General features: G+C 40.9%; 1 protein-coding gene across 1 annotated transcript; it reads right to left on the bottom strand.

Moving 5' to 3' along the window:
• Positions 1-7608: 7608 nt before the first annotated feature.
• Positions 7609-8046, bottom strand: LOC147438627 (uncharacterized). The gene is made up of 2 exons (XM_086484512.1): positions 7912-8046; positions 7609-7863 (listed from the first exon to the last, which is right to left on the bottom strand). Exons 1-2 carry the CDS (start codon positions 8044-8046, stop codon positions 7609-7611), a joined length of 390 nt encoding a protein of 129 aa, XP_086340638.1.
• Between the last annotated feature and the right edge of the window lie 15340 nt (positions 8047-23386).

The following is a 23386-nucleotide window of genomic DNA, read 5'->3' as shown; positions in this document are numbered from 1 at the left end:
AGAGACCACTTGTATCCATGATCTCCAAGTTTGCCTAGTCTGGATCATCATAGTAGATCGGGGCGCACATATGATGGATGGAGATCTATGTAGAGACCACTTGTATCCATGATCGAGGTGAAAGCCTCATTACCGCATGAGATTATTAGATCTGAGATGAGTGCACCACTAATTCTAGTGGAGGCTCTTGCTAGATGAGAGTCTTTCATTCATAGCACATGGGAGCTACCACGCGACATATATGCACGACTAGTACTTGAGTTATCGGGACAACTAGCAATGAGGTCACATGATACTTCATATTGGTTTGCATAGATATCATCTTGGTTTGAGCTACATGGATTTGGTATGGACATGCTGCCCCCTCACACATTCAAAGCTTAGCAAGATTATCAGACATGACCTCATTCACTTGGATACTAAGAGAAATTGGCTATTTGTGTCACATGAGTTGGGGATGAAGATGGGTTTTTATTGATACCATCTTCTCCAAATGACAGATGATGGGTTTATATCACGCCCTAAGTATATGGACACCCACCTATCTCACGGCATCAGATGTGTTATTGGTCAGCTACGCACCTCATCTCATCAGCTGGAGATAGAGACTAGCAGATACAGAGGTATAACCCTAGAGGAGAGATTATGCCACGTTGCTACAGAGAGATGAGCACTATATTTGCGAATGCACATCATACTATGAGATTCGTAGGCGTTTTCATTGATTATTCAAAGAGGGATCTTGCCCCATATCCCACATCATGGATTACTATGATCAGAGGTGCCTAGGTCTCTTCTTGCTGGAGATCTGTAGACTCAGAGAGACTACCCCTAGGAGCAGAGGACCTATACATAGAGGATCCATATAGAGGTAGATCACTAATTTTTACAAAGGGACTACTCGAGATGGCCCACCACAGGTTACACAGTCACACCCTCATCAGTGAATTCTTCTTTATCAAGCCATCCAACTTGACCGCTCACGGCATACAAGGATGCGAGGATCTTCACACACCGTAGACAAGTTCTACATCAAAGGCTATAGAGCATCATTGAGAAACATATACCCCCCCCCCCCCCCCCCCCCCCCCTGCCCCTCGCACCCCTTAGCTAACCATGGAGGACATTGAGGCCATACTGTAGAGACCCAGGAGAGAGTTCATGGGATGATCACCATTGTCTACTTTCCCCACTGTGCACCTCATTAGCCCTCATGTGAGTATACCCCTCCCCATATGTTTTGAGTTGATGTATTATGTGATGAGACTGTTGTGATGATGAGGATGTAGGTTAGGCTTGCATACCTACCCACTCTAGGTACCCTCATTTATTTTTATCTTTATGTTCCCATGACACTATACTAGAGTCACGCATGGATGTAACCTTTTGGTCTCATAGGACATTTCATCCTTTTGAAGACGTTAATATAACATTTCATTTCATTTCATCTCTCTCTCTCTCTCTCTCTCTCTCTCTCTCTCTCTCTCTCTCTCTCTCTCTCTCTCTCTCTCTCTCTCTCTCTCTCTCTCAAGTTAGTCAGCATTGTTCTTGCACTCTACAACTATACAAAAACAAACAACCCCCCCCCCGAAATGAAAGATGAACTTCCGAATGTCTGACTTGGAAGAGTAAGTATCATGGTGGGTTTGAGGGACTCTTAAGAAACCAGAGAGCAAGAAGGAATTTTTTCTTCAAAGGGCAACTATCATGATGGCCATGAGAGCTCCAACCCCAAACATTTACGCAGCTTCAATTTTTTTTTTCCCGACACACTAGAGGGCCCACAGGGGAGGTGCTTATCCCTTCCAAATATTTTAGCTTCAAAACTTTTAGGGACACACCGTAGAAACTTTTGAACAGTAAGAGAGAAATCAAAGCAAGAATCCTTTCACTATTGCATTTATACAAGTGACAAGCATGCACAACGGATGCAATCATTGATGATGCCAAGGAATTAGTGGTCTCCTTCTCATGTCCACTAGTCATTCTTTGTTGCAAGGCTGGTTGGCATGAAAAAAGGTTTGAGTTGGTAGCTATCAATTTTAAGGAAGAAGTGAATGATATGATGCCCTATTAATCAGCATGAAGCTTCCAACCTTGTAGGTCCACCTACTAGATACCCTAGTATCTTCCAAAGTCATTGTCTTGGTGGTCACCCAATATTTAGGATGTATTGAGTGTAGCTACTTACTAATAGGCATCCAAGATGGTAGTTATAGTGTTGCTTGTAGTAAAAATTTGTTGGTGTGGTAGCTAGCTTTTCCCATGTGGTGGGGTTTGAGCACAAGGTAGCTATTTAGGTCAAGGGGTAGCTGTCTACCTTTTTCACATGACTAATATGTCCTTGGTTTCTACCTTGTCTAACTACCTTGTTTAGCAACTATCCCATTATTTGTGGTGGGGTGTGCAACTGGGGTGGCTACCATGACATGGATTTCTATCTTTCTTTTGAGCACCACATATATCGCTTAGGTAGCTACCCATTTGGTTTGTAGCTTCCCAATGTGGGAAGTGACCAATCCCTTGCTAGCTTTTGCACATGGTAGCTATCCCCCAGGGTTCAACTTGCTATTTATTGAAGATTAAAGTCTACTAGCTACCGCTCTACATTCATTTTAGTTAAGTACCGTGTGGTGGTAGGCATGATAGTGGTACACTAACATATCATACATGTAGCTACCCCCTAGGAAATGGCAACCTAAAAAAGAGCTTTAAGTGAGTGTAGTTTGGAGAGGGACAGATGCTTATGTGGTAGCTACCTATAGATTGCATGACACTTGCTAGATTCTTGTATTTAGGCATGGTATTTTGAAGTGTGGTTTCCATCAAATATACTTATGCTGACCAAACCAAAAGTAGGTACAATCAAGTGCATAATAAAAATTGTGTGTGATCTCTTTTATTTGCTGCTTAAACTGTGCTCAAATGGATGCCAAGGAATGCTTGCATGTTTACAGGTAGATTTCTATTTCTTTCAATTTTAAAGACCTCAGCCAAATGTGAAGATTGGGCAATGAACTTTCAAGAAATTGAAGCCATACTTTGTCTGCAAACTTAAGGATAGGTACACATGTTGCTGCATAACACATGTCCAAATGTATTTTTTGAGAGATTCCTTGAACCAGATAAGGCAAGGTTCTCTTGGCTTGCATTCAGCCAGTTGTACTTGACAATGTAATATTTGCGGGGCCAATGACAAGTGCAATGCATGTGTTCAAACGTACGACTGTATGACAGTATCTATGGTAATTTGTTGTGTTCGAAGCCTGAAAGTGCCAACTATTAAAAAAAAATGTTTAGAAATTCTCTATTTGTGGACCAGAAAAAATGCCAGCATGCCCAAGGAAAGAAGCATAGACGGGATGCATCATGACAATCATGCTATTTAAGGATGTTGAAGTCGGACAAACAGATGCCTGTAAAAAGAAAAAGAGGAAAGTCCTTTTGTTCAAGAAGATGAACAACAAAGAGTTTTTAGTTTTGTTTAGGGATCTCTCAAAGAATTATATCCAGCATCACTTTGTGTATAGGTGGTAGGCTGAGCAGTCCAAAAAGTGTATTCTAGTTTCTCTAGAAATGGTGGTATTGTCTGTAGTGGACTTTGTAGAGAACTATACATTCAAGAAGAAGAACAAGATTTAGAAAATGCATTGGTACTAGACCAGTTCGCAATATTTGTCCACATTACATATACCCACGTTGCAATAGTGGTCCAAAAATACTCACTGTTACATATTAGATGACAAGACTTATGATACTTTTTTTGTTTAGCATTGTCTCATGCTACATCACCAATGGTTGCAACAACTTGGCACAACATTCCAAGAACATTGGGTGTGGCTAGATGGTGTGGCCTCTAAATTCAAAGCCATGAGATTTTTTTACTTTGTTGTCAGGTATGCCACGTTAATGGGGGTTAAAATGACGTAGAATTTTTTAGGGTCAGGTCACGAGAAAGGTGAGCATGATGGAGCAGGGGCTGTCATCAAATGTCATCTTACTCATGAGAAATTGAAGCCAAATGAAGTAAAACTCCACTGTGCACATGAAGCTGTAGCATTCTTCCATGTCTACAAGTGTAGAAGCTTCTTATCCCCATCAAGGACCAAGCTAGTATTGTGGATTTTGGGAGATCAAAGTAGATGAGGTCGATCAAAGCTGGATGTGGGATTGTAAGGCATGGGGAATTCATTGTGTATCTGGTTACTCACTAACAAATGGGAGAGCTCTAAAAAGTAGGACACTATCATGCTTCTGTAGTGTATGTATGCACAATCTCTAGAGGAGATGTTCCAAAACACAGTTGGGGTCTTGGGAGTACGTTTTGATTGAGCCCACAAATGACTTGAGGTGGAGGAAAAAACAGACAATCCATCCTATGAAGGACATTATGATTCCCTAACATATGTCCTGCATGTAGAGGATAACTTTGTGGTTGCTACAGGTGTTAGGAAATAAGACGTAGCTAAATAGATAATTGAGTAGATTACTTAATGGAGAGAGACAGATTTATATACACGAGATTATAGAGTAGAGAGAGAGAGAGAGAGAGAGAGAGAGAGAGAGAGAGAGAGAGAGAGAGTACACACGATATACGTGGTTCACCCAATGTGGGCTACGTCCACGGGAAAGCAGCCACTCAATGGCTTTAGTACTTCAAAACAAGAAGTAGTTTACAAAGGGATTATACCCTTAATGGAGCTCCCTCCTTGCTTCACTCTCACCACCTCACACTCACCTTGTTGCATCAACTTTACACTATGAAATGTGTGTAGAAATGGCCTCCTTTTATAGGCCAAAAGGGCTGCCCTCTCTTATGAGAGACAGCCATGTGTAGCCGCCCTTGAGCGAATAAGTCCAAATCGGACCCTCCAATCCGCCCATGTGTGGCCGCCCTTGAGAAGACAAGTCCGCTTTTGAATTCGGCCACCGGCCACCGGCCATTGACTTCCGGCCACCGGCCACCGGCCATTGACTTCCGACCACCGGCCATCGGCCATTGACTACCGGCCACCGGCCAACCGACCGGTTGTTTTCCGACCACTTTTCGGCCGCCGTCCGGCCATAATATTCCGGCGAAAAAGAATATTCCGGCAAAAAAAAAGTCTCGGGGGCCTCCGCCCCCGAGGCCTTTAAAGTTGCCCCTAATTCTTGTCCGTGAAAATTTTGGTTTCCGGTGAGTGATTTTCCTTCACGCACGATGGCTTCTCCTCATAATGGGGGCCTTACAAATGTGCGCTTTTACCACAGAAAATTACAAGGGTAAATCAGGCTCCATACTTAACAACAGGTGCAGACAATGAAGAGCTTGTGGACTTCTAATTGCTGAAGTGCACAAGAGAGAAGACATGCATTGAGCCTCCAATTATCGATGCTTGGGGAAATTATTGCCAATGAGGATCTTATGTGGTCAAGGGAATTGGTAAGATCAGCAACCTAGAAATCTGCATGAATACAAGCTCCTGCACTCAAAGCCCGAAGTCTTTATGTTATCCCACCTTGGTGAGAGCTATCAAGTTTCCCATGGAGAGAATGTGACACAACTTTTTTAGGATGTCCCGTGATTTATATGAAGCGGTTTACAACAACATTCACTTTTGTGGCAAGAAAAGTGTATTGTGGTCTCTTTTGTGGGTGCTCCTTAGTGCAATATGCGTGAAACCTCACTCCAACAAAAAGAAAACACAATATAGCAATGAAAGGAGCCACTGAAAGACACAACAACAAACTTAGAACTCAATGGAACTCGACTAACTCATGGAACAATATAGACTCCGGCTAGCAACACACTCACAATGGGGGTATCGAGGTTGGTTACGTATCAAGTGTAAGCTAAAGGCTGACCCCAATAGTCCATTGTCCCTTACTCTATTTGGTATGTACATAGATTGAGGTCTGTGATAACATTGACAGAAAGGGTGCCAAAGGTGTCCAAATGGGAAGGACATGGATTCCATTGTTGTTATACGTTGATGATATTGTGTTGATCTCTGAATCACCGGAGGGTATGCAACAACATTTGGATCCATCACATAGAGGATAGTGGATTGTCTATAAACCTTGCTAAAACCAATGTTATGGTGTGTAACACCACACCGCAGTGGATCAGGAGATAAACACCTATAGTCATTTATGTCCAGGAGACTGTGGAGTACACAGATGCATACAATTATCTTGGGGTAGTCTTCATTGGGCCAAGGTTTTCTTTGAAGAGAGAAACAAAGACTAGGCTAACCAGAGCATATGTGACCTTGGGAGGATTGGAGAGGACGTGTTTGCAGGTTCAGTGAACCTTGAACAAACCTCTAGCTCTTTGACACCGTAGCTTCAACTATGCTCTATGGGGTTCAGGTTTGGGGACCCTCTATGTATCAAGATGGGTGGAGAGGTATGTAGAGGCCCTTGGTATCTATGATCTCTTGGCTGATTAGAGCCAAGGCCTCCATGCCATGTGAAATCAGTGAAGCAAAGTTAGTAGTCCCCCCCCCCCCCCCCCCCCCCCCAACAATGGAGATAGAGGCACATACGAGATCAGTCTCCTTTATGCACAACTTATGGGATACTACCAGAGACAGATATACAAGATTGGCCCTTGAGTCCTCCAAAGAGTTATCTTTACAAGGGGACACATCATGCTGGTATGCATATATGTCATCATGGTTCTAGATACATGGCTTTAACATGGAGAGCTTACCTCCCTTCTAGTACTCCCTTGATGCATCATCATTGTCTCTTACTCATTCATAATGAGCTGACCCAGTTGGACATCAAGAGGAAATGGATAGAGTTGACACAGGAGTTGGGCACGAAGATGGATTTCTATAAAGAGTATCGTCTGGAAATCACAAGAGATGGGTTCGTGATTCAAACTAGCTATATGGATACACATCTATTTCATGGGTTACAATGTACCATTGGACATCTTCATACTAGCTTGAGATTGAGACCGATAGATTCATAGGGATACCAATATCCAGTAGAATATGCCACCTATGCCATACAAAGACAAAGATGGAGATGTATTATATATTTCAGTGCATGATATATTTCAAGATATGGGGTCGCTTCCATTGTACATTCAGAGAAAAGTTTGGACTCTTCTCCAGAGTCATGAGCTATCAAGGCCAAAGATGTCTTGGATTGTATCTACTTGAGTTACACAAACACAAAGACAATTTAGTGAGGAGATTTGAAGAGAGATAATCCCAGAGACAGATTGATGATTTCTTCACACCAAACACTAGACACATAGAGGAGCAACTATCATTGCAAAACTTAACTCATCCTCACACCCGCAATGCTCTCATTGATTGAGCATTGGAGCTAGGGAGATTGAGATGCCCACGACCGAGGAAAGGAGCATCATTGACGGGGACTGCTACAGAGGATTCGAGCCATACTATGTGGACATCCAAAGTACATATGAGGATAGATTCATGACCCATTATATGAAACGAGTGCCACAACAAAACTTATTGAGAAATACGGGTTAAGGGTGGCGCCCAATATTTCTACAATTTTGGGTACTGCAAATCACTTGGAGGCTCTTTTGGCTGCACATTGTGTCCAACAAAACCACCCTTGTCTACATGAGAAACATGTGGCACATCACCAACCTTCACATATGCAGGCAAGACTCTGGCTGCCTAATGTCTCAACATTATGTGCTATGTCTTCCACATGAGACATGCTACTTTGCAGCACATCACTCCTGGCCACCTCAAAGTCCTCTACATCAGCCACATGCAACACGTCCTTAACATTTAGATAACTAAAAGGGGGCTCTTGCTGCACATCATTTGTCTTCACATCATTAGAAAGCGGCACGTCACTAGTCTTCACTTCACCAAAAGGGGAATCTTGCTGAACATCACCAACAGGGACTATGTTTGGAGGGGTCTAGGGATGCACATACGTGGATGCCTCGTCAGTAGTAGCATGCTCTTCCAGGTGAGACATGCTACCACTCTTCATGTTAGGATGCTCTCTTCTTGAGTTTTTTAATCCTATGGCATCCTGGATATTCTTTGTTAAGCCTAATTCCATGTCAAGACTTCTACTTGCTGTCCCTTACTTTCTTGGTGCATCCCCACCTGTGATGTCATTAGCTCCCAAACCGACACAATTTTCCTGAGGCACAACTCTTGGATTTGCATACTCATCACTTTGCACACCAAGAAAAATAGCCAATGATTGTATCACCAGGAGGAGCTCCTATGTTGTCGAATGCACTGGTGTCCCCAACCACAACCACAAAATCCTTCTCTTTAGCACTTTCTAACCCTTTGATTGCATCCAACCATTCCCTGTTTTGCCTCAACTTGCTTTGTGTTTTTTTTGCCTTTCTTGCTACTGCAAAAGCCTCTGCAATATTAGGGCTTTTTCTCTTAGTTCAATGGTATTGATACCAAGGGTTTTCTAGGATAGTGGTGGCTTTTGAGGGGCTCTGCTTATTCATTCACATGTTGCAATTCTGCAAGTATTTCATGTGCAATGGGAAGCACATAATCATCCAAAAAATAAGTTCTAGGTGCATTGATGATGGGTAAACTTTGTATAATTGCTACATATTAGTGAACTGTTGTTACCTTGTAGATTGCAATGTCCCTCTTCCTTATTATCAGAGAGAATAATGGCCATAGCCTCCACTTCAACCTCTTTGGAGATCACTTTTGTTTGCATGCCCCTCTCTAGCATCTCATCAATAGCTAGGGAGCTTAGGCACAAGCTATTGACACAAACAATGTCCTTGAGGAGAGAGTTACCAAAACTACCATTTGATTTTGTTGAAAGGACCTACGCCCCACTTTTCTTCTTGAAGGTAGAATCTCCATAAGCATTTAGGTTATGACAAGCTACTCATCAATGTACATGTCAACACCAGGATTCCATATTGGATGCTACCTGAATTGGTAGCTACCATGTACACGTTAACACCGGCCAGGATTCCATATTGGATGCTACCTGAATTGGTAGCTACCATGTACACGTTAACACCAGGATTCCATATTGGATGTAACCTATTCCACACATACCATGGTCAAGAAACATATCATCATGGCAATAAAGTGGTAGCCACCACCTACCATAGCTACCACCTTTCGAGTAGCTACCACATATGTCACTAGCCACCTATTACTCATCCAACTAGCAAGTTAGCACTTGTGACTAGCTAGTGCTTAGTAGCTAGTGGTGGCTAGGTAGCCACCACTTGCTAGTCAGCACCTAGCCACCTACTATCTAGTATGTTTCCACCTTGCAAGCAACCACCTAGCTACTACCTAGTCTAGACCACCTATACATGGTACCACCTAGGCAACCACATTGCTACCACACATGTAAGAGGTATTGTAGTTCATCAAGTAGGAAACTCCCACCAATTAAGAAATAGGTAATTGGTAGCTACCATAGCTACTTGCTAGCATTGTGGCTACCCCTCTATGCACACTCCAGCCCACATGACAAAGCAGAATAGACCTAATAGTACTTGTTTGATAGCTACTTACCATTGTTTGTCCCTTACAACCAGTAAAAATATTCTTTACTTGTGGAGATGCAGATACAAGTAGTCACCTTTGAGATGATCACCATTTTTACCTACAAGTTTGCACATGCTTGAAGTTGTACTGGTAGTAGACTAGTTCTACCACAAATACAGCTACTATTTTGTTAGGTTCCTACACATATGTTGCCAAAGAAGATGGTAAACACATTTCACATTCTCATCGACATTCTCACATACCATATGTAAAGGATCAAAATTTTTTGCTTACAAATTTTCAAGCATCCAAGAGAGGTGTTTCCCTCCTTGTCTATAAACATTCATTCCTTGATATTATCTGGGAGGAGACGACCAAACTTGCAGCCAAGCATTTTCCCTCTGTGCTAGCAAGGTTTGAAAAAAAAAATATGTGGTAAGCATGTCGACACGGGAGTATGAATATCCCCATCACCTCTTCATCGTACATGAGCAAGCCACATGCATTGCAACTATCATGCACCTACAATGTCTTTGCAGTAGATGGTGGCACTTTGGGTGGTGGAACTTGCAAATGTACCAGCTTTTTGTGTGTTGCATGGAATTTACAAGATTGGCATGAGAATTCAGTACGTCAGAGATTTTCTTCCTTCATCTTAGTCGCCCAAGTAATCTCAAGTAACTCCACAATGTAGTCATTATCCTATACCTCAACTTGCAAGGTTTGAAGCAACATTTCATGACCTTAATAGTAGAGCAATTCTTGACATGTTTGAGCAATAGTAGCCACTCCTCCTCAGGGGGTGAAGAAATCACTCTTATAATCTATCTTATAGCTAGCTTGTTTGCTTTTAGATTGATGTTAACAATGCCTTGTTGTCCCTGATCCTTGGGTAGGCCGATCACATCCCAACATACTTTGGATGCCGTGCTTCCATGGAGTCCAACCCACAAGGATTTCCTACAAACTTTATTGGCAGCACAAGATGATTGGGATGAATTATGGCATAAGAGGATTGGCCATGTGAATTTTAGAAGGTTGAAACTAAACATATGCAAAAAAGGAAAATTGTTTGTGGTTTACCAAATTTTTGAAGGCTTAATTTTGACCATGTTTGTGAAGCATGTCAATTTGGCAAGCAAACATTTTTACCAATTCCAACGAGGGGAAGAAGTAGCAAAAATACTTTGGAAAGTGTTCATTCAGACATTTGGGGCCCTTGTGATCATGCTATACCAAATGGCTGTCGATATTTTATCCCGTTCATAGATGATTACAATAGGATGACATGGGTATACTTTCTGAAGGCAAAATCAGAGGCATTTGAAGTTTTTTTATAGTTCAAAGCAAAGGTTGAAAAAGAGAATGGATGTCACATAAAATGCCTACATATAGATGGAGGAGGAGGGTACATGTCGCATGACTTTAATGGCTATTTTTGCATGAGCAAGAATAAGAAGGAAAATTAATTGCAGATACACACCACATCAAAATGGAGTTTCTGGAAGAAAAAACAGAGTCACTTCATGAAAGGTTTTGGTTGTGTATGATATGCTTATGTACCGGATGAAACACAAAAGAAGCTGGAACCAAAGGAAGTGAAGTGCATCTTTTTGGGCTATCCTGTTGACAAGAAGGATGCAAGTGTTACAATCCTACCATGTGAAATGTTAGATTTAGTGAGCATGAGGCATGGTACAAGAAAAAGTGAGTATTGGTCACTATGTTAGGGTCATAGGTTTTAGAGGAGAGTACTCAAAGTGTGAACCTATAAAGTAGTCGCTTTTGTGACAATAAACAAGATGAAAAATGAAAGAAAGCGTTTGAAGAAAGATTTGGAGATGAAAGATTTGATGAAGAGCATGGTCTACCTCATGTGAGAACACTTGGCAGTAGAAATGTTGAGAATTATCCCCCCACATGCAAGGGCTAAATTAAAGAGAGAACCGCAATTGTGAAGGTTAGAGAGGGTGCATCATCTAGTTGTTAGGTTGGCATATAGTGGTTACATGCATATGAATTAGGCATACATGGTTTCTCATCTGCAACATAAAGAGCCTTCATGTTTTCATGAGGCGTTTGGAAAGCCAGAATGTAAATCATCCATGGATGAGGATATGCTATATTCAAGAATTATACTTGGGACAATTCGCTTTCCAGTTGGAAAGAAATCCATTGGTTCAAAGTGGGTATACAAAGTGAAGTGCAAGCAAGTCATGGCAGTTTGGAAACATACAAGGCAAGGCTGGTTGCAAAAGGCTATGCACAAACAAAAGGTCCTGACTAGGAAGAGCCATTTAGCCTTGTTATAAAGATGACAACAGTAAGGCTAGTAATAGCCTTGACAAGTATGTTTGGCTGGACATTATGACAAATGGACCTCAATAGTGCATTCTTGAATGGTGACTTGAAAGTAGAAGTTAGCAATTTTTTGCTGACACATTATGGCCGAGACACAAGTTAGGTGTCAAGTGCAAAATACATACCATTATGTGATAATGGAAATGTAGTCCGTGAGAGCATTAAGTTAGTGGATATGGCATTAGTAGCTATGTAGAGTGTGTAGATCTGTGTGTGTGTGTGTGTGTGTGTGTGTGTGTGCCTGCGTGCACTTGTAGCATCTATTCTTCTCCTTCTCTACCACTTATATTCTTCAATCACGACGAGGAGGACAAAGCATTGGAGATAACCTTATTCTCTCCACATTCTATACCACTTGTAAAAGCAAGCACCACTCCAAAAGAGAGTGCACATTTTGAAACAATTTTGGCCATGCGTATTTATGTGGACAAACTACTAGGGAATCCCTGCCTATTTTTTATGAAGACCAAAGAAGAATTGTATATGAGACCCTTGTAGATCCAAACCACGCGTATGCACATTCCTATGTACTTTTTGCACAAACCATAGATGCAATTCCATGCGTTAAAATCTTGCACAAATCCAAAATAAGCTACACCACTCCATATATGGAAGAAAAAGACCATCACACCTGTAATGAATTGACGATATCTCTTAGATTCATTTGGGGGGGGGGGGGGGAGCGGGGGGGGGGGCTTTCTAATGAATTTTTGTTGACGAATTCCCCAATAGCCTCACAAGATCCTAGGCCAAAACCCATGATTCCTACGAAGGTGCCTACACCAAGTGTACCAATTTCTAGGGCTACCATGTATGCTCCTATTTTGGGAACAAAGCCCACGTCTTCCTAAGACCTCAGTAGTCCCCAAGACTATATTGGTTCCAATTTCACCATTGGGAACTTTGTATGTATCAGACGAGGAACCTACTAGGGCAGGAGCAATACATGCACCTACCAAGGTAGCATAGAGGAGAACAGCCTCTAGGAGAGTCATTGAAAGGGATCATGCTACTAGTGCAACCATGCCTAGAACACGGGCATATAATTTAGAACCCTTGAGAGGAAGGACTAGACCTAGGGTAGTGAAACATAGACCTATTAGGCCATCACAATTACAAAAATTGTGTAAGAAATTTGGAGGGTCAGAGGAAACTTGCGACCATGTGGCCAATTTTAAAGAGGTGATCTATGCACAGGGGTCACAGGTCACTAGTGGCTTGGATGTGGATACATGTACCATCTACCCTGTCTCATGCAGAGAGTATGGTGAACATGCCAAATTTGTCAAGCTCCTATATCAAAATTTATTTATGGCATGTTCAAAATGGAGAAGGGATATCAACATTGAGGAGAGAGAGAGAGAGAGAGAGAGAGAGAGAGAGAGAGAGAGAGAGAGAGAGAGAGAGAGAGAGAGAGAGAGAGAGAGAGAGAGAGAGAGAGAGAGAGAGAGAGAGAGAGAGAGAGAGAGAGAGAGAGAGAGAGAGAGAGAGAGAGTGAGTCTATTTTGGCTAGCCTTAACTTTTCACTATAGTCTACAGAGCCTATGTTTAAGAGTCTACACCATGTAAACAATAACATTGATTTTGTAGATGTGATTTGGGCACATCAAAGTGAAATGATACTTCTTTTATTGTACTCACTTTAACTTTATTCTGTGATGTAATGTAATCTTTAGTATGTGATGTAGTGCAAGATTCAGTTTGTGATATAGTGAAACTATTCAGTCTATGGTATGAAACTATTCAGTCTATGGTGTAGTGTAATAAAGGTCCATAATAACTACCTTCACAAAACAAAGGTCCTCTCCATTACAATCTTCGTACGTCACATTGGACCGTAGTGTCAAATTAGCCGATTGCAACAATCTTTTTTGTGGTGTATCTCCAGAGTTAGCCACCTTAAGGTTCATCCACCTCAAGGTTCCCCTCAAGCTCAACCTAATAGTTGTGAGGGCACAACTGCTGGTGAACTCCTCTTCCAAGTTGGAGAAGCCTACTAAATGATTTTAGTGCACAAGTAATAAATTGTTTCTCGTTAAAGTCAATCCGTTTAGCCATAGCCTAAAATAATGGATTCTCTAAGCACTATGGTGGCTTGGAAATAAAGTTTTCCAATTTAGGATACTTGGAAAGGAAAGCCACAAAATTGGAGTCGAACAATAACAACTTAAAGTGTTTGTGGACTGACCAAAAGGTAAAGAAAAAGTACATATTTCAAAAATGGAAAATAGGTATTTTGGCAGACAAGTTATCCATACCTTATATGTATTGATTCATTGATTACCCTGTTTGGCTATTCAATTACTAGTAGTCACTATGCGCTAACCCAACAAGCCAAGCCCTTTCACAAGAAGTTTTGGACAGATTATCACAATAATTCCCACATTATGACTTACCTCAACATCATGAGCTTTTGTGAGGGAGACACGACATACCTAGCTAGGTACAATTGGGGGCAGGGGACCGCCGGCCCGATGGGGGTCTGGTGGTCCCTTGCCCCCAATCGTGCCTAGCTAGGTATGCAGTGCCTCCCGAGCAAAAGCTCATGATGTTATGCATTGTATGAAAAACACTGAAAAAGGCTCCCTTTCCTACATGAGAAATTTATAAATCTTCTTGTGTTTGGATACAACAGTGGCTTTGATTTCCTGATTGCCTTTGCATGCTTAGGTGTTTGATGGAGCCTTCTCTGCTTCCTTAGTTCACAACCAAGTATAGCCTACTTGTGTTGCTCAGGTTACTTGCATCTTCCTAGGTCTAGTGTCAACCATTTGCATGTGAAAGGAAAACAAAGGAAAGGAAATAAAGGAAAGAGCATTGGACCCCAAGAACAAGAGGTTGATGAAATTGAAAGAAAAACTCGATATACTCATTGCTGCTAACCAAGAATGAGTATGGAAAAAAAGCATTGTTGATTAGAAAAGAGGAAGTAGCAGTGCTACTCTATCTGAGAACCATAAAACAATGATTTAGTCAGATCTAGTGAACAATAACCTGGAGGATGGGTTGTTCACCCATCCTTTACTCTTGATTTGATCTCAAGCATTTCGATACCACATTTGCCTCTACTTTGAGATATGGTCAAAAGAATTTGATTCGTATACCTTTACCAATGGTTGGTGTTGCCCGTTGATACTTAAGTTGTTTCCTTATGATGTAACAAGATGTGGTCAATTAATTTGATTCATATACCTTTACTAATCTTTGTCCGTTCATACTTAATTTGTTTCCTTATGATGTAACCCAATTCCTTTCTCAATGAACAACTAATCACCAGTATACATGTCATCATGCCTTTATTTTCCTCATTCGTTTTAATACATGTATTGAGTAGTAAAACATGTATGCAACCCATAAGTTACATGTTTTTCTCTCTTTTCTCATAGATGCTTGATGTCAATCTGGGTATGTCTTGCTCTCAATTCATTTCCATACACATGTAGCTACCAAAGGGAAGCTCTCTCTCTAATTGCAATCGCCTTGAAGGCTTGTACCGTTCCACCAGTTTGTTATCCAATTGCAGTCATGCAGGCTAACGAAGCACTCTAGTTTTTTTTTTTTGAAAACGTTGCAGAGTTCTTTTGCAGTGTTGTGAAAGGTGCTCTAGTGGTGGCAGCTATCTGTGGCAGAGCCTTTGGAGGTAATCTTGTGCTCATTGAGCCTAGCCTAAGGAGCTCCAGCATTTTGGCATAGCGTTTGAAAACACTATTGAAGGGTGCTTTGGCAAAGACTTTTGAAAGCGAGCTGATGTAATAATGCCACAACTATGGACCAGTGCGTTTCGAAACAGTGTTAAGGAAATAGCTTTGCACTTCCTGTGCGTGCTGAGATGTGGTTGGAGTTTCATAAGTTTTTAATCAGGTTGGTATGCACATACATGGGTATCCATTTATTGTTGGAGTACATTAGAGTTAATTGGTCGTCCTCTAGTTGAGATGGAGAATATTGCCATCAAACCCATAGAGAATCTTATCGTTGATCAAGTAGCTCAGGGAACTTAGTAAGGGAAATTCTAGGTGCGATACTTGTGATTGTCCTTTCTTGGATAGGTTTTGATTCTTCCTCTGGGGGGGATCGTAATTCCCTATGAATGCAAAATATTCTCTTTACCTTCTTGTGATGTTCACCTGTTAGCATGGTAGTTGAACAAAGGAATGCGTCTATGGACACGATTCTAAGAGATTAGTAGCTAGCTATTGGGGATGCATGCCACCAACAACTCACACAAGCAAGTGACCTTGCTCTATCAAGTGAAATAAATACGAATCTACTAGTGGGTATTGTTCAACTTATCATTGTAAGATGGGCTCTTAGTCCGATGGATCTTCTGACGTTCGGATACTCACTCATCACAGAGGAAGAGAGATTCCAACCCATGCCTTTGCTTGGCTTTCCCACTACAAGAAAGCAAGTTCGATAGCCATGAACCCCCTTTCGTGGTTTTAGATGAGGAACACTCATGGTTGTTCAATAGAGCTAGATCAAACCAGCCACGCCATTTGGATTGGCGACAAAGCTTCTCTTCCTCTGAAACCAGCCCTTGGCTTACATTTAAAAGATCTTATCATCATTTTTTATACAAAAGCGAGGCTATAGGTCCTAACATAGCCTCCATTACCATGAATTTGCAGGTTTGAATAGATGGTTTTCTGACCAAGAATTCATTTAATATCAAAGCTTTTTTGATGAAGAAGGAAGAACCACGGTGCTCCTTGAGAGAAACACAAATAGGCATGGAACTATTAACTTGGAGGATGCCTCCCTTGCTAGGTGGTCCTTTGGCCACTTGTTCGATCTAAGGTGGATATCCATCATATTTGTTGTTGCTACTAATCTTTTGATACATCTCTTCCGTCAAGAGGAAAGTATCATGAAAATGACTCGTTTTAGACCCATGTTATCCCTACTATCATAAGTGCGCAATCGATGATGATGGGATTTTGCCCATTGAGCCAATTTGTCTATGAAATAGGTGATATTCTCAAAGAACTACTAGGGAGACATTGCATCATCATGTACGGTTTGATCTCCTGTTCTCTTGCTTTTATTATATTTCTTTTGTATTTTGAATATAAATAGTATGTATATAAAAGCGTTAATACAATCAATGCCATTATAGGTGTTTAAAACTCACGTGCTAGATTTGGTTACAACCATCATGTTAGGGTTCAGGGAAACTGTCCAGACACCGAGCACACTGACCCTACTAACATATCTATTCTTTTAATCATATAGAACAATAAAGAGTGGTTAGGGGTTCCAATCCTTAATGAGAGCTCCACCAGAACCGTGTGTCTGCAACACATGTAATTGCTTGTTGTGCAAGTAAATCAACATCTTCATTGTGTTTCCTAGGAATATGATACAATTGCACTTCTTTAAATTGATTAAGCAACCTACGGATGACATGAACCTTTGTCCTTCGGAATTCATTCTTGCATGCCCAAATGCCTAAGGTTTGCTTCACAATGAGAAGTGCATCCCCCTTTACCACATGCGATGTTGTATACCTTGACTAATGCACATCTTCAAACCATGAAGTAATGTGTCATATTTTGCTTCATTGTTGCTAGTTGAATCTGGTAGATTGATCTTCTCTTTCATGACCACCTCTCCACTTGGGTTGAGCAACACTAGCCCTCCCCCTGCTTTTCTATGGCTTGTCGAGAAGCTCCATCAAAGAACAAGGTAAAAGCATTAGGAATACTTTTTGGTGGTGGCAATGGTAGGGTCTTTACTTCAAGCATCTTAATCTCCTTCTCATGTACCCTATAAGTGAGAATCCTTGCCAATTGTGCACGCACACTATCTTCTACCTTGAAAGAGTATTGGAACTCTTTCAAATCCATAATCCACTTTGAGATCCTCGTACTAAGATTCATCTAAGATGACACCCAAGGGAATGAATTTTTTGCAATGAGAATTACAAAAGGTTTTGGAAGCAAGTAGGATCTAAACTTCCTCACCGCAAACATGAGAGAAAGCATCAGGAGTTCTGCCTCCGTGTAGCCTCTCTCCAAAGAATTCATGACCCTACTAGCAAAGTAGATGGGTCACATCCTAGTATTGTGGGGATCTTGTTGTAATAAAACTGCACCAATTGTTTCCTTCCCAACACTAGAGCTAACAAAGAATGTGTACTCCCAACAAGGAGGCATGAGTGTTGGTAGCTCTGACAAAATGACTTTAATATTACAAAAGTACTCTTCAAGCTCATTAGACCATGCAAATTCTACTTGTTGTGTCTACTTTTGCAAAGGGTAAAGTAACTCTGAGGCTAAGTAAATGAAGCGTGACATATACTTCACATTTTGAATGAATGAGATGACCTCTTTGAGATTCTTCGGTGATGGGAGCTCAATAAGAGCCTTTGCCTTTGAAGGATCCACCTCAATGCCTTTGTAAGAAACTTTATGATGACCAAGCAAGATCACTTCATCCTTGCCTATGTGGCACTTGTCGAGGTTGATTTGACCTCCCATGTCGTAGAGTTTCTTCAAACCATCTTCTACCTTTTGTAGATGCAATGATTTTCAGCTATAAATGCAAAAATTGTCAATAAAAACCCTAATGGACTTTCCAAAGAATGCTTAAAACACCATGTTCATAAAGCGTTGGAAAGTTGCAGGAGCATTTGTCATGCCAAATGGCATGACTTTGAAAGCATAACAACCCCAAGGAGTGATGAAGGTTGTTTTCAACTGATCTTCCAATGTGATACCTATTTGAAAGTAATGTGAATAGCCATCGCACAAAGTGTACTTCTCATGACCAGCTACCTCATTTAGTATCTCATCCTGAAATGGGAGGGGAAAGTGATCTCTTTTTGTTGCCTCATTTAGTGAATGGTAATCCACACACACACTCCACTTTCCGTTCTTCTTGGGAGTGACAACAACGGGAGAGACCCACTCTAAATTCTCCACTGGATAAATGAAACCTGTTGCTAGAAGCTTTCTTACCTCCTTGAGTAAATCCTGCTCCTGCTCCTTGATAACTCCTAGGCTTCGTAGCCTGTGAGCTTTAGATGTGGCCTTAGGCTTTCACTCAATCTTGTGTTGAACAGCATCTAGTCCATGCACGTCGGTGTAGTCTTTTTCCTTTGTAAGTGTTGTTGATAGCACACCTTCTATCATCCCTTTATCTTGCACTTTTTGATTCTCTTGGGAACCTACCTCCTCCGAACCTTGACAAGACGTCTCTTGGTTGTTTGGATTAAAGCTTACCCCCATGAATTTGATGAAAGATCCCTCTTCAGTAATGCTGCCGCTACTTTCTTCTTCTGAAGTGCTATCGCTCCAGCCTTCCTCTGTCTCACTTTGTGATGATTCTTCATGGAGCTCCTCTTGACGTTGCTCCTTCATATTAAAGACCACCTTCTTATGATTTTCATTCCTGCAGATCAACTTTTCACTCTCCCAATCCCTCATTTTCATTAGCCATGGTCTTCCTAGGATAAATGGATAGCCACTTCCCTTGGTTGACATAACATAAAAATCTACTGCCTTCTTAATGCTAAATGCCTACGGACCTAGCCTTGCTATTGTTTGCCATTTTCACTTTGATTTCAGGTGTCTCATGGATGTGCATACCTAGTCTTTGCATGAGTCCCTCTGTCATGATGCCAATCTGTGCACCCCCATGCACTAGACCTTTCCTAACTAACCTTCCTTTGATGTAACAGTCTAGCACCGGTGTAATGTCCTCATTCATTTCAGCTTGTGCAATTTTTATAATAGGCACACTCTCTTTTATAATAGGCACACTCTCTTTTACCTTTCTCCTAGTGCTAACTGTCTTCGTTAAATCCCTCCTAACTTGTGGGCATAATGCAAGAAACTGGCCATGAGATATCAGGACCCTTACCTCTCATGTCTTCCAATCGATTGTATGGAGCCATACCATGTCCAAGAGGAAAGTCTTGGAGGTTGATACAATGTCAAGTCATTTTGGCTTCCTTGGTCTCCTTTGCCTTCTTCTCTCGTCCATGGTCACTTTGTGATGTGAATCCTTCTTTCTCCTTACCTTTTCCACGGCCACGCTTAATGCCATTTTCTTCCATGTCAACCTCATTTGAATTTTTCACCTCTACCACATGCACATTTGGATCTGGCAAAGGTGGAACTCCTTCCATTCCTCGTGGAGGTGGTCTTGTTCCATTTGGCCTTTGTAGAAGTCGTGGTTGTTAACTAGTTCCTTCACCTGCATTCATCACTGGGTAATTCAAGTTAGGTCTCCCTTGCTTCCCACGAGGCCAAGGACAATTATACATCCCATGTACAGACTCTTTGCAATTCCAACATTGCAAAAGTCTCCTAGGTTGTGGCTCTTGCTCCTCGGCTTTCTTTGTTTGTCCCTTATGACCTACAGCTTGTGCAAGGTGAATTGACAAGTTACTCAAGGATTCATTTAACTTTTTAATTACCTCTGCTGTTACCTCAGGAATATCTCTAGATGTTCATGCTTGCAATTTTCCCTTAGGTCTAGGACCCTCTATTGGAATCTCTCCTCTTAGACACTTGAGTTTCCTTTACTTCTCATCAGTCCTAGTTTCAACTGCATCAAAGGTAACAGGTGCACCCGTCCCAACTTTTATCTTGAGTTTGGAAAAGAGACTGGCTATGAACCTCTCCTTCTTTAGGAACTCTGCATCATCACCAGGGTTAGCAACATTTCTCAAACCCATACCACCCAAAGACGTATCTTGTTTATACATGTAGTAGTCATCTAAGTCTTTTTGTTTGTGAGAAACGATGTCTTGCCATAGCTTTTGAGTGTTTTGGGGGTCGAAGAAATATCTCTTGAAATGATCAACAACTTTGTTATAGTTTCCCTTAACCTCCTGAGATAGAGACTCTAACCAAGTGCTAGCATCCTTCCTCAGAACTACCTCAAACATTTCTAAGCATTCCTCATCTCCTATCACTCTTTTTATGCGGTAAGCCATTTTGAAATTTGCTAGAAATAGCTTGGCATCCTCACCAGGCTCTCCAGAAAAGAGAGGATATCCTGACATTTGGCGTTGGGCCTCCATTGAATCGATTTCAAAGTGAATACACATTTTTTTATTTTTTAAAAAATTTACACAATAATGTTTTCTAAATTGCAATCTATTATACAAAAAATAAAAATATGCACATCAAATGATCTATGATAGTCAACAAGAGGCAAGATGACACGGTTTGGTGATGCTAGAATTTCTCCTACTCTTTGAGCACCAAACATGAACACCATACGCTATTGAAAATGGTCTTTCTACTAATTGTAACGTTTATTCTAATGGGTGGAGTGAAATGAAAGGAAAAAACCTCTATTCCTGGGCCATTATCCATGGCCTATGCATGTCCTAATGCTTAAAATAACACAAAAATATAGACGTCTAAGCTAATATCATACCTAATGAGAGGCAAAATAAAAGGATTACCGAAGCGTTTATCTCGGCTAGCCTAAGAAGACCTAAAATCCTATGAATTACACGTTGAAATTGCAATTTAGTACTAACAACTATGTGTATCTTTTGCCTTGCAATGGGAATGAAAGGATCATATAAAGTCTCCTGATTCATGCAAACTACTTGATTATTTTAAGGTTAAACATACACAAGCCCTCCTCCATGGGGGCACCAAAATTGAGGCGGTCCGGGACGGGCAACAAGAGAGGCAACCTCTAAACACCCCTCAAGGCTCCCTTGCTTCTCAATTTTGGCTGGGCAAACACAAGCGAAAAACAACAATAATAAACCCATAGCCAAACAAGTGAAGGAGCACCACTTAGTTATAGAGCGAACTAGGACACAAAAGAGGAGAACCCCTTAGCAATACAAGGGAGAAGGAAGGGTACACTATAACTAATATCAATGCTATAAATACACACACCAAACACCGAGAGAGAGAGAGAGAGAGAGAGAGAGAGAGAGAGAGAGAGAGAGAGAGAGAGTTTTGTTCAAGAATTTAGCTTCAATTTTTATGATTGACACGACTGTATAAACACCTTGGAGGAGAATCAAGAGACACAATTAGTTTGATTATGTTGCGATCTACACAATATCTTAGGGTTATGGGAACCCTCTCACCATATAACCCTCTTATAATGTTTTCCCAAGCAACAAAAACAAACACAAAAGCTCTTGAGTCACATACAAGAAAATACTACAAAGAATCTCAAAATGAAACATGTCACCTTAAACCAAATGAGATGAGGTTGTCAAGCATGAATTAGAGACACTCAAGAGAGTTTTGAACCGTGGTCACACCCGACTTATTGATTCAATTGATGTGCAAGAGTAAGTACAACTTTGATTTGAAGTTATGAATCATTCACTCCCTTGCAATGCTACAACTACTTCAAAGAAGTTTTTCTATACACCACAAGTAATGATGTATAGAGAGCTCTCTCACTTTCTACCTACAACTAAGATGGGAGATGGTACGCTCAAAGTAGTGAGCAATAGCGTGGAGATCATGCTATTTACAAAGGGAAAAGTCTCTATTTATAGGTGAGGAGATCCCTTATTAGGATTATCTCTTTATCAATATTTACATAGAAAAACATGTTTATGAAATTTTTTATATATTCTTATGAGAGTGGGCCCGTCTCTTGAGTCACATGTATGTGGGCTCAAGAGGAGAGAATTATTGAGGTAAAATAGAGAAGATTCTAGAGAGGTGAGTGATTTTTGTGTGAGGTTGCCTACTTCAAGGTAGAGTAGAGGGTGCAATTACAAGAAGGGTTAATCATTAGTGTTACCACTTTGTAATTAGTAGGATGGGGTAAAATTACATGGGATATGCACTCACGGTGTACTATATGATTTATACAATGATAAAAAGTAAGGATGAGAATATACACAATTTGATGGAAACCACAAGATGGAAAGGGAATTTTCCATCTATCTCCTCCAGTGAATGAAGCGGTCGTAGAACTCTATCGGTGTAGTTATTGTGACCATGGAAAAGTTGAATTTTCAAGGATCAAGCTCCTCCTTTGGTAGATCTTGAGCTTGGTTATTTGTTGCTTTTTTCTCTTTTTGTGAAAAGATGAAGAGGTTATGGTAATATGAATTTGGTTCTAGAGAGAGAAATTGAGCTATGTGTGTATAGAGATGATAATTTTTTAGCTATGGAGTAAGGGAGAGATGGGAATGGTGAAGAAGATGAAAGAAGCCTACAAAAGGAGGTGAGAGAAGACTATGGGTTACTTTGTGAGAAAAGTGGGCAGACTGGGGTCCACACATAAAATTCATATCTCATCGATGGTAGCTCCAAAAATTATGCAAAAACTTAAGCTGATTATTAAGCTTGTGGGCTACATTTTATTTATTGGTCACTTCTTCAAATTTGGAGCGGAGATAGGCGCCAAAAATCTCACCAAAAAGCCTGTTTTTTATTCCTACAAAAGTCTTTTAGTGGCCCCCTCCTTTGTGGATTTTGCACAATGCATCCAAAAGTGAGCCGGCCCTCCTTTGTCATATTATGATACAAAGCATCCAAGTTATCTTTACACATGCATGGAGGAGGATTATTGGTGAATAAAGAAATATATACATT

The sequence above is a fragment of the Adiantum capillus-veneris genome, chromosome 16, assembly GCF_014529385.1.
Source record: "Adiantum capillus-veneris isolate H3 chromosome 16, ASM1452938v2, whole genome shotgun sequence".
NCBI lineage: Eukaryota > Viridiplantae > Streptophyta > Polypodiopsida > Polypodiales > Pteridaceae > Adiantum > Adiantum capillus-veneris.
This window is presented reverse-complemented; position numbering and strand designations above follow the sequence as displayed.

Coding starts and splice junctions, on each gene's coding strand:
- LOC147438627 (XM_086484512.1), bottom strand. CDS start 8,046: ATGGAATTAGGCTTAACAAAGAATATCCAGGATGCCATAGGATTAAAA. Junction 7,864..7,911: donor CTGACGAGGCATCCACGTAT/GTGCATCCCTAG, acceptor GGTGATGTTCAG/CAAGATTCCCCTTTTGGTGA.